The sequence below is a fragment of the Coffea arabica genome, chromosome 9e (assembly GCF_036785885.1).
Source record: "Coffea arabica cultivar ET-39 chromosome 9e, Coffea Arabica ET-39 HiFi, whole genome shotgun sequence".
Lineage (NCBI taxonomy): Eukaryota > Viridiplantae > Streptophyta > Magnoliopsida > Gentianales > Rubiaceae > Coffea > Coffea arabica.
The window spans coordinates 37314477-37327389 of NC_092327.1; the positions used below are offsets into that span (position 1 = coordinate 37314477).

A 12913-nucleotide genomic window follows, 5' to 3' on the forward strand; every position below is an offset into this window, starting at 1 on the left:
TGACACCACCTTTGCACTATTTCCTTTCGCGGAACTCCAGTTGCATAAACCTGCAAAACAGAGTAGAAGAACACAAGGTACGGGAAAGCTTAGAAAACCAAGTACAAGCTGAAAAACTAAACAAGACCTCTACCCAACCCACTCAGATTCTTCTAACACACACACCGATATCCTCTACGGTTAGCATCCTTCTACAGTTCCCGGGATCATGACCATTTTCACACCAGAAAAATAGAGGCGTAAACACACCAAAGGGTTATTATTGCTATATTTGGATGCTTGTAGTTGTACGGAAGTTGAAGAGTCACTATTCTTTACTCTGAATCTCAGATTTCTTTCTTTTTTAGGTTGCCACTGGCTTTCGAAATTTGAAAACTCCTATCGCAGGAGGGAAGCTCTCAAACTAGAGAGAGAAGCTCTCAAAATAGAGAGAGTTCAAATATGGGATGGGAAAATTGTAGCCCTATGATAACAACTCTCATACGAGGATTTATGCTTCTCTTTTATTCCCACTTCTCCCCTGTGATAACAACTCTCACAGGCGATTATACATGATTAAGGCTCTGTTTGCGGTTGCTATAAAGAAACATTTTTGTATAAGTGCTTTTAACAAAGTGTTTTAGGTTACTAAAAATTGGCCTCTTTAAATTAGGAGAAATTAGTTATCAAACACCTTTAAAATATTTTTAGTGCTTAAAAGCACATTTTTTTGAAAATGCACTGCAATCTCAAACGAGGCCTAAGAAGTAAGAAGAACTGAAAAGCAAACAATGTGAAAAAATGAAAAGGGAGAAGACTATATGAGGAAGACTTGTTGAGTGACAAGACAATGTAAAAAGAATAAGAAGATGTTCATTCTTCTCCTAACTTATGTGACTTATCTTCGCATGAACTTCCCAAGCATACTTTTAGCATAAAATGTATGGATAATGCCACAGAGGAATTTTGTAGTGCAAAAGCTATAAATGTCATATTCTGAGAATTTTTATGAGGGGCATAAAGAGTTACTGCATTTAATTATAGACGTAAAGACCAAAAACAAAAATGTTACAGACACGTGATGAAAGTATAATCCTGAAAAATTCAAAGAAACTACTACCAATATTATATGATGTACTCCCTCCATCTCAATTAATTTGTCATGTTTCGAGAATCCAACCTCTTAATAATAGTGATTTAATTGTGATATTTGTACTTCTCTTTTCAATTTTACCCTAACAAATTCAAATTTTGAATTTGAATAATAACATACATATGATTAAAGGGATGGACTGTATCGAAAGGAGCGACTAAAAAGTGTTTTGACTTTCTCAATATAATAAACATTTTAAAATATTACAAAATGAAAAGTATGACATTTAAATGGAACGAAAGGAGTAATAGTATACAAATCAATTCATATCCCCATGTTGCACTTTATGCTGTGATATTATTCAAAAGAGTCTAAAGGTACAGAACTTTTACCACAGCAAGCATTTTCATGGTTGCCTACCTTTGTACGATCGAACCCTATTCCTTTGTCATGGGAAATGATCGAACTCTTTCCTTTGGCATGGACGGTGTTAATTCTTCAAGCGTTTCCAAAGAAGTCAATTGATCCCACTAGTGTGTTTACACCAGGAATAATAGTACACTGATTATTGGATCCCATGGAGCAATGGATTCCTCAAGTAATGGTGAAGCACATGTATGACATAAGCTTGAAGTAAAAGGGCAAATTAATTATCTTGAAGTCTTTTGATTATCACGATTAATTAGGGTGTGATGTAACAGGCAATTCTATCTTGCACCAGTGATTAGGCTACTGATCATCAAAGCGTTTTTAGCTGATTCTTGATGAATTTATTTTCCTGATGAGTCAAGCGTCAGTCTTACACTTTGTAAAGCTAAAAATGTTGAAGCTGAATTAAGGAATTTGTGCCGTTTTACCTTTTTGGAATTGAACTGCTTTAAGGAATTTGTGCCGTTTACCTTTTGGAATTGAACTACTTTAAAAAATGTTGAAACTGAATTATTGTTTTGCTTGGTTGATCATTTAATTTTTTTTTCATAGATTTCTTCTATCTCAATTCTTGAACATCTTATTTCTTTTTTTTTTTTTTGAGTATCCAGGAAAAGTGATAGTACTGAGATCAACATCAGAAACCACCTATAAATTCATCCACTGATCCACATTTGCTATAACATACCTGAGAATATCTTGCTCATTCATCTCCTCTTCCCCTTCCAAGTTCCCAATCTTTTTACCTGCGACAATATAACAGAAACTCTCAAAACCAACAACCACAAGAAAAATTAAACATGAGGGCATTCAGCAAAGGGATCGGCAATCTCAAAGCCCTCGTTGGTCATCATGAAGAAGGACCACTTGCAATCCAACCACTTGCAATCCAAGCCCCCATCGTATCATCCTATAATGAACGCATTAGGCCATTGCTTGACTGTGTAGACAGGCTACGAAACCTTAAACTCATGCAAGAAGGAATCCAGCTTCCAACAATTGTTGTTGTTGGAGATCAATCTTCAGGAAAGTCTAGCGTTCTAGAGTCACTGGCTGGCATTAGCCTACCTAGAGGGCAAGGGATCTGCACAAGGGTTCCCTTGATTATGAGGCTGCAAAGTCATCCTAGTTCCGAGCCAGAGCTGAGCTTGGAGTTCAGTGGAAGAGTTGTTCCAACCGATGAGGACCATATTGCTGAGGCCATCAGCGTTGCAACTGATGAGATTGCAGGCAAAAGAAAGGGAATATCAAATGTTCCCTTGACTTTGACTGTTAAAAAGAATGGTGTCCCTGATCTTACCATGGTGGATTTACCTGGGATTACTAGAGTTCCAGTTCACGGGCAGCCTCAAGACATCTACGAGCAAATATCAGCAATCATTATGGAGTATATTAAACCAGAAGAAAGCATAATACTCAATGTTTTATCAGCTACTGTTGATTTTTCGACTTGTGAATCAATTCGGATGTCCCAAAAAGTTGACAAAACAGGCGAAAGAACACTAGCAGTTGTCACGAAGGCAGACATAACCCCCGAAGGCTTGCTTGAGAAGGTAACAGCTGATGATGTGAACATTGGGCTTGGATATGTCTGCGTGAGAAATCATATTGGCCAGGAATCATACGAGGAAGCTCGAGCTGAAGAAGCTATGCTTTTCGAAATACATCCGCTGCTGTCCAAGATCAACAAGTCTATGGTTGGCATTCCTGTTTTAGCACAGAAATTGGTGCAAATTCAGGCAACTATAATTTCAAAATGCTTGCCGGAGATTGTGAGCAAGATTACTGACAAGCTAACTGCAAGTGTAGAAGAGCTGAACAAGTTGCCACAACACATAAAATCAGTTCCTGAAGCAGTCGCTGCTTTTATGTGTATCATTTCTTCAGCCAAAGAGTCACTGAGAAAAATATTTATCAGAGGCGAATTTGATGAGTATCCTGGTGAAACAGAAATGCATTGTACTGCTAGACTGGCAGAGATGCTGAGTAATTACTCTGACGATTTGCAGTTCATTTCTATCAAAGTTGAACAAAAGCAGAAGTTCTTGGAGGAAGAGATTAGCATCTTGGAGGAAGCTAAAGGTATAAGCTTACCTAATTTCCTTCAGCGCACTGCTTTTCTCACTTCACTGCAAAAAATGGTCAATGCCATTTCTGCTACACCAGCTAAATTTGTGAAGCAGTTTTGGGAGTATTTACAAGGGGTGTTTGTTCCTGTCTTGATGAAGCACTCTGAAAACTACCCACAACTTCAGTCTTCAATCAGAAGAGCTGCCCAAAATCTTGTTTCCGAAAAAAGGGAGCAGTCAATTGATTGGGTACTGCAGATCATCGAAATGGAGAAACTCACTGATTATACTTGTAATCCTGAGTACACTGCAACCTGGCATAAGCTGATGGAAAGCCAGGACACATTCATGGACATTATCAATGATCGTTGGAAGACAACAACTCTAGAGATTAATGGAATTGGTGAGGTTGAAGTCGGGCATCTGAGAAAACATCTGGTTGTTGCAGAACAAGCTTTTGACCTGAAAATGAGGATGATTGCTTATTGGAAGATTGTTCTGAGGAGGTTGGTTGATAGCATGGCTTTGCATTTACTCTTCAGCATCCAAAAGCTGGTGAACAAAGACATGGAAACCAAAATGGTGAATGAGTTAATAGGACATCACGGGGGTGGATTGGAGCGGATGCTGGAGGAATCTCCATCTATTGCTGATAAACGTTACAGATTGAATAGAAGCATCAAGTTGCTGAGGGAGTCTAAAGAGATTGTTGCAGAGATAATGGACAATATTGCTGCTTATGCTGATTAGATTGGTCATAATACCCTTTGTTTTCTTTGCCGTTTGATAAATCATAAAAGTACCATTGCTTTGTCGTTGTTGTTGTTTTTTTTTCCCTTAAATTTGCTCTTTTTTTTTTGAAGCAACAGAAACATATTCATTTGTACCAAATCTGCAAGAGCAGCTTCAGTTACTATCTTGGGAAAGTTTACAAACCAAACACTACTTTCTTCAAGAAACAAAGCCAATTTTGACATAATATGGGCAGGTACATTATTTGGTCTCTTCACATGTGTGATTTTAATGAAGCCAAAATCGTCCAACAGTGAATGTGGTTACCAATTAAGGACAGATCCACTTCTTTGCCATTAATCTTCTGAACAACATTTAAAGTGTAGCTCTGTGAGGGTTATCCGAGTAATAGTAAAACTTCCTTGCTTGACCAAGTGTGGCTTGGGGCAAGGAGGAAGTGATCCTTCCTTTGTACACAAAAGATTGGTTGTAAGTTGATCAACTTGAAGAAGCTTGCTCTTTAAAGTGACATTCAAACTCAAGAGGAGTTTGGTATTTGGCTTGATACTCTATCTCTTTTACTTTCTATCTTGATAAATAAATTGCTCATCTCTTCTACTCATAAGCACTTGTGCTTTCTCATTCATTGCTCCATTGTGTGGTCTTTTAGAAAAAGAGGGCAAGTACTCAAAAAGTGACTCATAATTTGGCCAATTTTCAACCTACCTAATTCACCCCCCTCTTAGGTTGTTTTTGATCCTCACACTTATATTCATGCATTTGGTTGCAAAATCCTATACCTTTTAACCTACACGTTTGATAACTTTAAAATTGGATCTTCTGTGTTTTTTACTTGTTTTGATCAAGATGATAAGTGTAATTATAGCTTGGATGTGTTTCAAGAGTCAGTAGTGAGTTAAGAAAATCCTAAAATCGAGATGTGATTGTCCATTTATTTTGGTGAGTGTTTCAACTGCATGACTTGAACTATGTGACTTGTTACTAGATATCTTGATTTGATATTGAAAAGGCGAATGTGTACTTTATCGCACTCAACCTAACTTGTTTGAATTTTTGTTGACTTGTTTACTTGTGAACCGATATATCCGTGCATGACTTGAAAGCCGGTTGGAGTTATTATTTCACCGACTATACTTGTTTTGGGATCCCATCCCCATTGGTTAGTTGGTCAAATCGAGCCAGTAAGGATTTGGTCAAGGTGACCGATAAACCATGGGTCTTATATCTTGTTATTGGCCTTGGTATATTCGAGTATTATCCCACTTGTACTTGATTGGCGTGCTGGCTCGGTAAGGCGGATGATCGGTGGTTGGAGATGGTGTGAAGTGGTGATCTACTAGACTTGACAGTGTATTCCAAGGTTTACGGAATGTCAACGATTACGAGTTAAGCAGCCAATATGAGGGAAATGTATCCTTCGATTTGAAAGTGCTACTTGTTTCCTAGTTGCTTGTTATTGTTTTATTTAGTTACCATTTTCTTACTTGCTCTAAGATTGGTACTTTGCTTGCATGATACTTGAAACCTCACTAGATTTTTACCTTATCCCTTTATTTGTTTTCCTTAGCAGGGTGTGGGGATGAAAGAGACAAGAATAGTACTAGTTGTAATAGAAAATTTTAAACTTGTATTTGGCTGACATTGTACTATGATACTAGATGTTCAAGTTCTTATCTTTTGGTTTGTACTTTGATTTGTGTATTTGGACGATTTGTAGCTTATAGATGCTATATTGAAAAATTATGGTGTTATTGATTTGATATCCAAAAAATAGTGAGTTGAAAAGTTGTAGTCCTCATTTTAAGTAAATGCCATCCTATTTATATTTAGTGATTTGATTGAACTACTTGTATTTTGATCTGTTTAGTTGTCCACCTAAGTATGGATGTTTTATGAAGTTGGATGATTTGTAACATTTCTTAGAGAGTTTCGTGCTTACTTTGGAGTTAATGTGATCTCTGAAATTAATGTTAGTGAGTGAGTCTTGGCAAGAGTTGGGCAGGTGGTTCGCTAACCTCTAGGCCACGTCCTAGGGGAAGGTGGGGTCGTCATAGGTGGTATCAGAGTTTGAATTCTTCTGATATTTGATATACTCGAATATTACCACCACTGTTTCTGTTTGGTGTTTGGACCAGGTAACGGGTATGATTGGTAGACGGAAACTGGTGTAAAGCAGGGATCTACGGTCAATATTTCTGTTTCTGTAAACGTTGACGGAGTGTCAACGGATTTGGATCAAACTAATGCGATTGAGAATTTGGCTCCTGAGAGCCAACTGTATCTTTTTATTTGAAGCACTTTGTGTTAGTTGTGGTGTTTACTTATCTCCCTAATTGGTGCTTATATTTGATAGTTTAAAGTTCGAATTATGTGATTTTTGATTGCGTAACCCTGTGGTATCACATTGGGCGAAAGCTCATTCCGTTATCCTTGTTTTCCTTTCAGGGGCAAAGATTTGGGTTGGTGATTTTGGGAAAGAGTTGAGCTAGGTTTAAACCTTAGACATTTTGTTTAAACTCTTCTGTATTAATAAACCTTATATGTATTTGTATAAAATTAAATATTTTAACTTGTATTTTAAGCTTGAATTGTATATAACTTTAGGTTGCGGTGTTTTGAAATTATGTTGTTTGTTTTAATACCTACTGAAAATTTTGGATTAGTTAATCCTGACGAGAGTTGAGCAGACAATCCGCTAACCCTTAGCGTACGCCCTAAGGGAAGATTGAGCTATCACATCATGTATTGGATATTTTGGCTAGACTTTTTGTTCGGTACGAATTACTCCATCCGTTTCGTAGAAAATGTCATATTTTTCATTTTGGAATGTCTCAAAGTATTTGTAATGTTCAGAAAGTTAAAACATTATTTAGTCTCTACTTCCAATATAGTTCCTCCCTTTAAGCATATACATATTATTATTCAAATTCATATTTTGAATTTGTGGGAGTAAAATTGAGAAAAAAAATACAAGCATCATAATTAAATCACTATTTTTAGAATATTGGATTCTCGAAACATGACAAAATAATTGAGACGGAGGGAGTAATTTATTTCTCATTGTTAGAATATTAGGATTATATAGTCCTCTTGTTTGGGTAAGAGAAACGACTATTGTTCAAGCGAAACTAATACTAGAGGATATTTGACTATATTGTTTTTTTTTTTTTGTCTACATTGGTTCACAAAACTAATACTAGTATTACACAAGGGGTAGGACTCAAGGGAATATTAATGTTGTAAAGAAATAGTGTATATATATTGTAGAGACATCTACATTTTCGTTGCAATTAACTGATTATTTAGCCTTGATCGTGAGCTTCGTGTCCATGCACATCATAATCGTGTTCATCGAATCTCTTTGATAGAATAATAAATCCGCCAAATCAAGTACACAAAAATTTTGAAGAAGTTAGCCAATTAGTCTATACACATACTTAGGTCTCGTTTAGATCATCATTTTTTGAATTTTAAGCAAAAAAATATGCTATAACAATTTGATGTATGCGAGATAAAAAAGTATCCGAAAAATGAAATCACGAAAAACGTAAAAATTTTTCTACAAAAAATCTTCAATATAAACAAGACCTTTTTAAATTGCCAAAGTTTGCCCGAAGATCTGTAAATTTGCGCATGCTTGGCTAGACTAGCCATGTAGTTAATGTAATGAGACAATATTATAGTTTTCTTTCTCTGAGTTAATTCAATCAAGAAAACCACTAGATATAGGTACTATGCTATTTAGTCGTAATCACATTACTATTGAAGACTTGGGAAGACTTGAAACTTACACATAGCTGGACTGATTCAACAAATAAGTTCCAGTCTTATCCAATTTAGGGAAAATGACCAATTTCGTTCCTAAACTTTTTACTAGTGCCGGTCTAGTTTCTAACTTTTATTTCTAATCAATTTAATATGCGAACTTAACTTGCAGTTCCAATTAAGGACCTTCATGGTGGCGGTGCCACCTAAAACCAATCTGACTCCTAATTGACCAACTAAAGAAGGATATTTTGAAAACGTCACTTACGAAACTGTATAGTAAAAAGTCACAAGATTAAACTTTAAAAAGATTTATTTGGTGATTTTTTTACACAATTTAAAAGTTTTATTTGGTGATTTTTTAGACGATTTGCTTGTTTTATTACATTCTCGTGAGTAATGTTCTCGTAATACCACTATTTAATTAGCCAATGAGAAGTAAGATCGTTTTTAACTAGTGATGCCACCATAAGTTCAAATATCATATTGATCAGAAATAAAAGTTAGGGACTAAATTAGCACCCTTAAAAAAATTTAAGGACAAAATTGGCCATTTTTCCTCTAACTTATCATAAGTGAAAGTTAAAAGACTCGTGAAGAAAGAAGAAGCAAAGAAATAAGCACAATTGTTAATGTTAAAAACCTCTTCATTCTTCAGCTAACGTAAAGAATACAATATAATTGCGTTAGAAAACAATTGACTATTTTATGCATTATGTTTTTCGGTCTTCTTAGTTCTTACAGCCTAGGAATAGGATTCTTCACATTAATCTTAATTGCATTAGAATGTTTGGAAAAATTGCGTGAACACAATTCCGTGAATGATTGCATTAGAATGTTTTCCGTGAACACAATTCCGAATCACCTTTTTATCTCATATATATCAAATCGTTACAATAATTTTTCTATAAAAAATTCAGAAAAATGCAATCCAAACACAAAATGACTGTCAAATAATTCACCCTAAATTGTGATAGCTACTTTGGATTGTGGGGTTCCGTAAATACAATTCCGAATCACCTTTTTATTTCACACTTATCAAATCGTTACAATAATTTTTTTACAAAATTTCAGAAAAATCCAATTCAAACACAAAAAGACTGTCAAATAATTCCCCCTAAATGGTGGTAGCTACTTGGATTGTGAGGCGAAAGAGCGGGGGTGCAAGCTTTTTCCATGTTTGCCTGCCTTTGCAAGATCGAACATTTTCCTTTGTCATGGCCAAAGAAAAGAAGTCAATTGATCCCACCAGCTTGTTTCCAATTGGATCCCATGACGCAAATGGTGAAGCACAAGTATGACGTAAAGTCGAAGGAAAAGAACAATTTAATGACCTACAAGTCTTTTGATTGTCACGACTAATTTGGGTGTGATATAACAAAGTAATTCTATCTCACACCGCTAATTAGTCTGCTGATCAATCGAACGGTTATAGCTGATTTTCGATGAACTTTTACTTTTCTGTTGACAAAGGACGAGAGAAAAGCAAGTTAAGCATCAGCTTTCCATTTTGCAGAGCGAATTAAGGAATCTGTGCTGATTTACCTTGGAGTTAACGACTTTAAAAGATGCTATTGTTTTGCTTGGTTGATCATTTAACTAATTTCATAGATTTCGTATTTCTATCTCAATTCTTGGAACACCGTATTTCATCCAAGAAAAGAGATGGTACTGAGATCGACATAAAAAATCACCTATAAATTATCCACAAATCCAAATTTGCTATCACCAAACCTGAAAATCTCTTGCTCTTTCATCTCCTTTTTCCCTTCCAAGTTCCGAATCTTTTTACCTGCGACAATATAATAGAAACACTCAAAACCAACAACCACGAGAAATTACACATGAGTGTACTAAGCAGCGGCTCCAATGTTGTTTCTGAAGAAATCACCAAAGAACTCGTTCAAGCTGTCCATGATCAAAGACTTCGTTCAAGCTGTTCAAGAAGAAACGCTAGCCCCCATCGTATCATCCTACAATGAACGCATTAGGCCATTGCTGGACTGCATAGACAGGCTACGAAACCTTAAAGTCATGCAAGAAGGAATCCAGCTTCCAACAATTGTTGTTGTAGGAGATCAATCTTCAGGTAAGTCCAGCGTTCTAGAGTCCTTGGCTGGAATTAGCTTGCCTAGGGGACAAGGGATCTGCACAAGGGTTCCCTTGATTATGAGGCTCCAAAGTCATCCCAGTCCCGAGCCAGAGCTGAGCTTGGAGTTCAACGGAAGAGTTGTTCCAACCGATGAGGACCATATTGCTGAGGCCATCAGCGTTGCAACTGATGAGATTGCTGGCAGAAGCAAGGGAATATCAAATGTTCCCCTGACTTTGATTGTTAAGAAGAATGGGGTCCCTGATCTTACTATGGTGGATTTACCTGGGATTACTAGAGTTCCAGTTCACGGGCAGCCTGAAGACATCTATGAGCAAATATCAGCAATCATTATGGAGTATATTAAACCAGAACAAAGCATAATACTCAATGTTTTATCAGCTACTGTTGATTTTTCAACTTGTGAATCAATTCGGATGTCCCAAAAAGTCGACAAAATGGGCGAAAGAACTCTGGCAGTTGTCACCAAGGCAGACAAATCCCCTGAAGGCTTGCTCGAGAAGGTAATGGCTGATGATGTGAATATTGGACTTGGATACGTCTGTGTGAGAAATCGAATTGAAGATGAATCATACGAGGAAGCTCGAGCTGTAGAAGCTACGCTTTTTGAAACACATCCGTTGCTGTCCAAGATCCACAAGTCTACGGTTGGCATTCCTGTTTTAGCCCAGAAACTGGTGCAAATTCAGGCAACTATAATTTCAAAATGCTTGCCAGATATTGTGAGAAAGATCAATGACAAGCTAAGTACAAGTGTTGCAGAGCTGAACAAGTTGCCACAACAGTTGAAATCCGTTCCTGAAGCAGTCACTGCTTTTATGCGCATCATTTCTTCAGCCAAAGAGTCCCTGAGGAAAATATTTATCAGAGGGGAATTCGATGAGTATCCAGATGAAAAGGAAATGCATTGTACTGCTAGACTGGCAGAGATGCTGAGCGATTACTATGAGGATTTGCAGTTAATCTCTATCAAAGTTGAACAAAAGCAGGCCTTCTTGGAGGAAGAGATTAGCATCCTGGAGGAAGTTAAAGGTATAAGCTTACCTAATTTCCTTCCTCGCACAGCATTTCGCACTTCACTACAAAAAATGGTCATGGCCATTTCCGCTACACCCGCTGGATTTGTGAACAAGTTTTGGGAGTATTTACAAGGGGTGTTAGTTCCTGTCTTGATGAAGCACTCTGACAACTACCCACAACTTCAACCTTCAATCAGAAGAGCAGCCCAAAATCTTGTTTCCAAAAAAAGGGAGCAGTCAGCTGATTGGGTATCGCAGATCATCGAAATGGAGAAACTCACCGATTATACTTGTAATCCTGAGTATTCTGCAACCTGGCATGATCTGATGAGAAGCCAGGACAGGTTCATGATCATTATGAATGATTGTACGAAATCAACAAGTCTAGAGATTGATGGAATTGGTGAGGTTGAAGTCGGGCATCTGAGAAATCATCTGGTCGTTGCACAACAAGCTTTTGATCTGAAAATGAGGATGACTGCTTATTGGAAGATTGTCCTGAGGAGGTTGGTTGATAGCATGGCTTTGCATTTACTCTTCAGCATCCAAAATCTGGTGAACAAAGACATGGAAACCGAAATGGTGAATGAGTTAATGGGAACTCACGGGGGTGCATTGGAACGGATGCTGGAGGAATCTCCATCTATTGCTGGTAAACGTTACAGATTGAATGGAAGCATCAAGTTGCTGAGGGACTCTAAAGAGATTGTTGCAGAGATAATGGACAAAATTGCTGCTTATGCTGATTGAATGGTCATCATACCCTTTGTTTACTTCGCCATTTGAAAAATTGTAAAAGTACTATTGCTTTGTTGTTGTTTTTTTTTTTTTTTTAAATTTGCTATTTTGTGTTACCAATAAAACTTGAGTGGAGCATTCGTGCTAGCATTAAAAAAGCTTCCTCCAGGATGTGTTTGGATTCCAATACTAAATGTGACTGGATTTGTTTGTCCGCAACTTCCCATTCAGTCCTATCTTTCCAACCCGTGTCATAGCTGATAAGGGATTCCCTGCCCCTCTCGTAAAATCTTGGCTAATCTTCATCAGCCACAGACCAGTAACTGATAACTACTCTAAGTTCAATTCTGATCAGCTAATACTACTATCACTCATTCTTCTTTTCCCTGATTCAGTCCTTCTTTAAGCCCTTTTGTTGGTTTTGTTCTTTTTCTTCATTGCTTTTTTTAAATTTATGATTGTTGTGCTGGTTACTGTAAGACTTCTTAAATTTTTATGCTATACAAACTGATACACATGTAGGGGTGGCAATTTCTGACACGACCCGAAAACACGACACGAATCTAACACGAAATTAATGGGTTTTGGTTGAAGTTTTGGGGGTTCGGGTCAGAATCGGGTCGAACCCGATGAACCCGAAAAGAAAACGGGTCAATTTCGGGTCAACCCGTGGTGACCTGATATGACCCGATATGACCCGTTTACAAATTTAAAATAATTTAATAAACATAAAAATTATTTTATCTAACTAAACTAAATCATTCTTTTTTTTCAAAGGCATTAATTACTTAATCCTAAATGAATTTATTTACCTTGTATGAAGTTAAAATTATTATATTTGGACAAATAATATAATTCGTTTTAATTTATTTTATATTTGGTTTGGAATAAAACACTTTTACGGTGTTTAATTTATTTTGGATTTGATTTGAAATTATTTATTTAAATTTTTATT

The 12913-nt window shown here is 36.7% G+C and overlaps 2 protein-coding genes across 2 annotated transcripts; both read left to right on the forward strand.

Annotated features, from left to right (window-relative positions):
• Window positions 1-2173: 2173 nt before the first annotated feature.
• On the forward strand, window positions 2174-4387 carry LOC113709647 (dynamin-related protein 4C-like). The gene has a single exon (XM_072066376.1). The coding sequence runs from the start codon at window positions 2302-2304 to the stop codon at window positions 4318-4320; it is 2019 nt and encodes a 672-aa protein (XP_071922477.1). The 5' UTR covers window positions 2174-2301; the 3' UTR covers window positions 4321-4387.
• A 5270-nt stretch (window positions 4388-9657) lies between these two features.
• Window positions 9658-12105, forward strand: LOC113709715 (dynamin-related protein 4C-like). The gene has a single exon (XM_072065353.1). The coding sequence runs from the start codon at window positions 9958-9960 to the stop codon at window positions 11968-11970; it is 2013 nt and encodes a 670-aa protein (XP_071921454.1). The 5' UTR covers window positions 9658-9957; the 3' UTR covers window positions 11971-12105.
• Window positions 12106-12913: the final 808 nt, after the last annotated feature.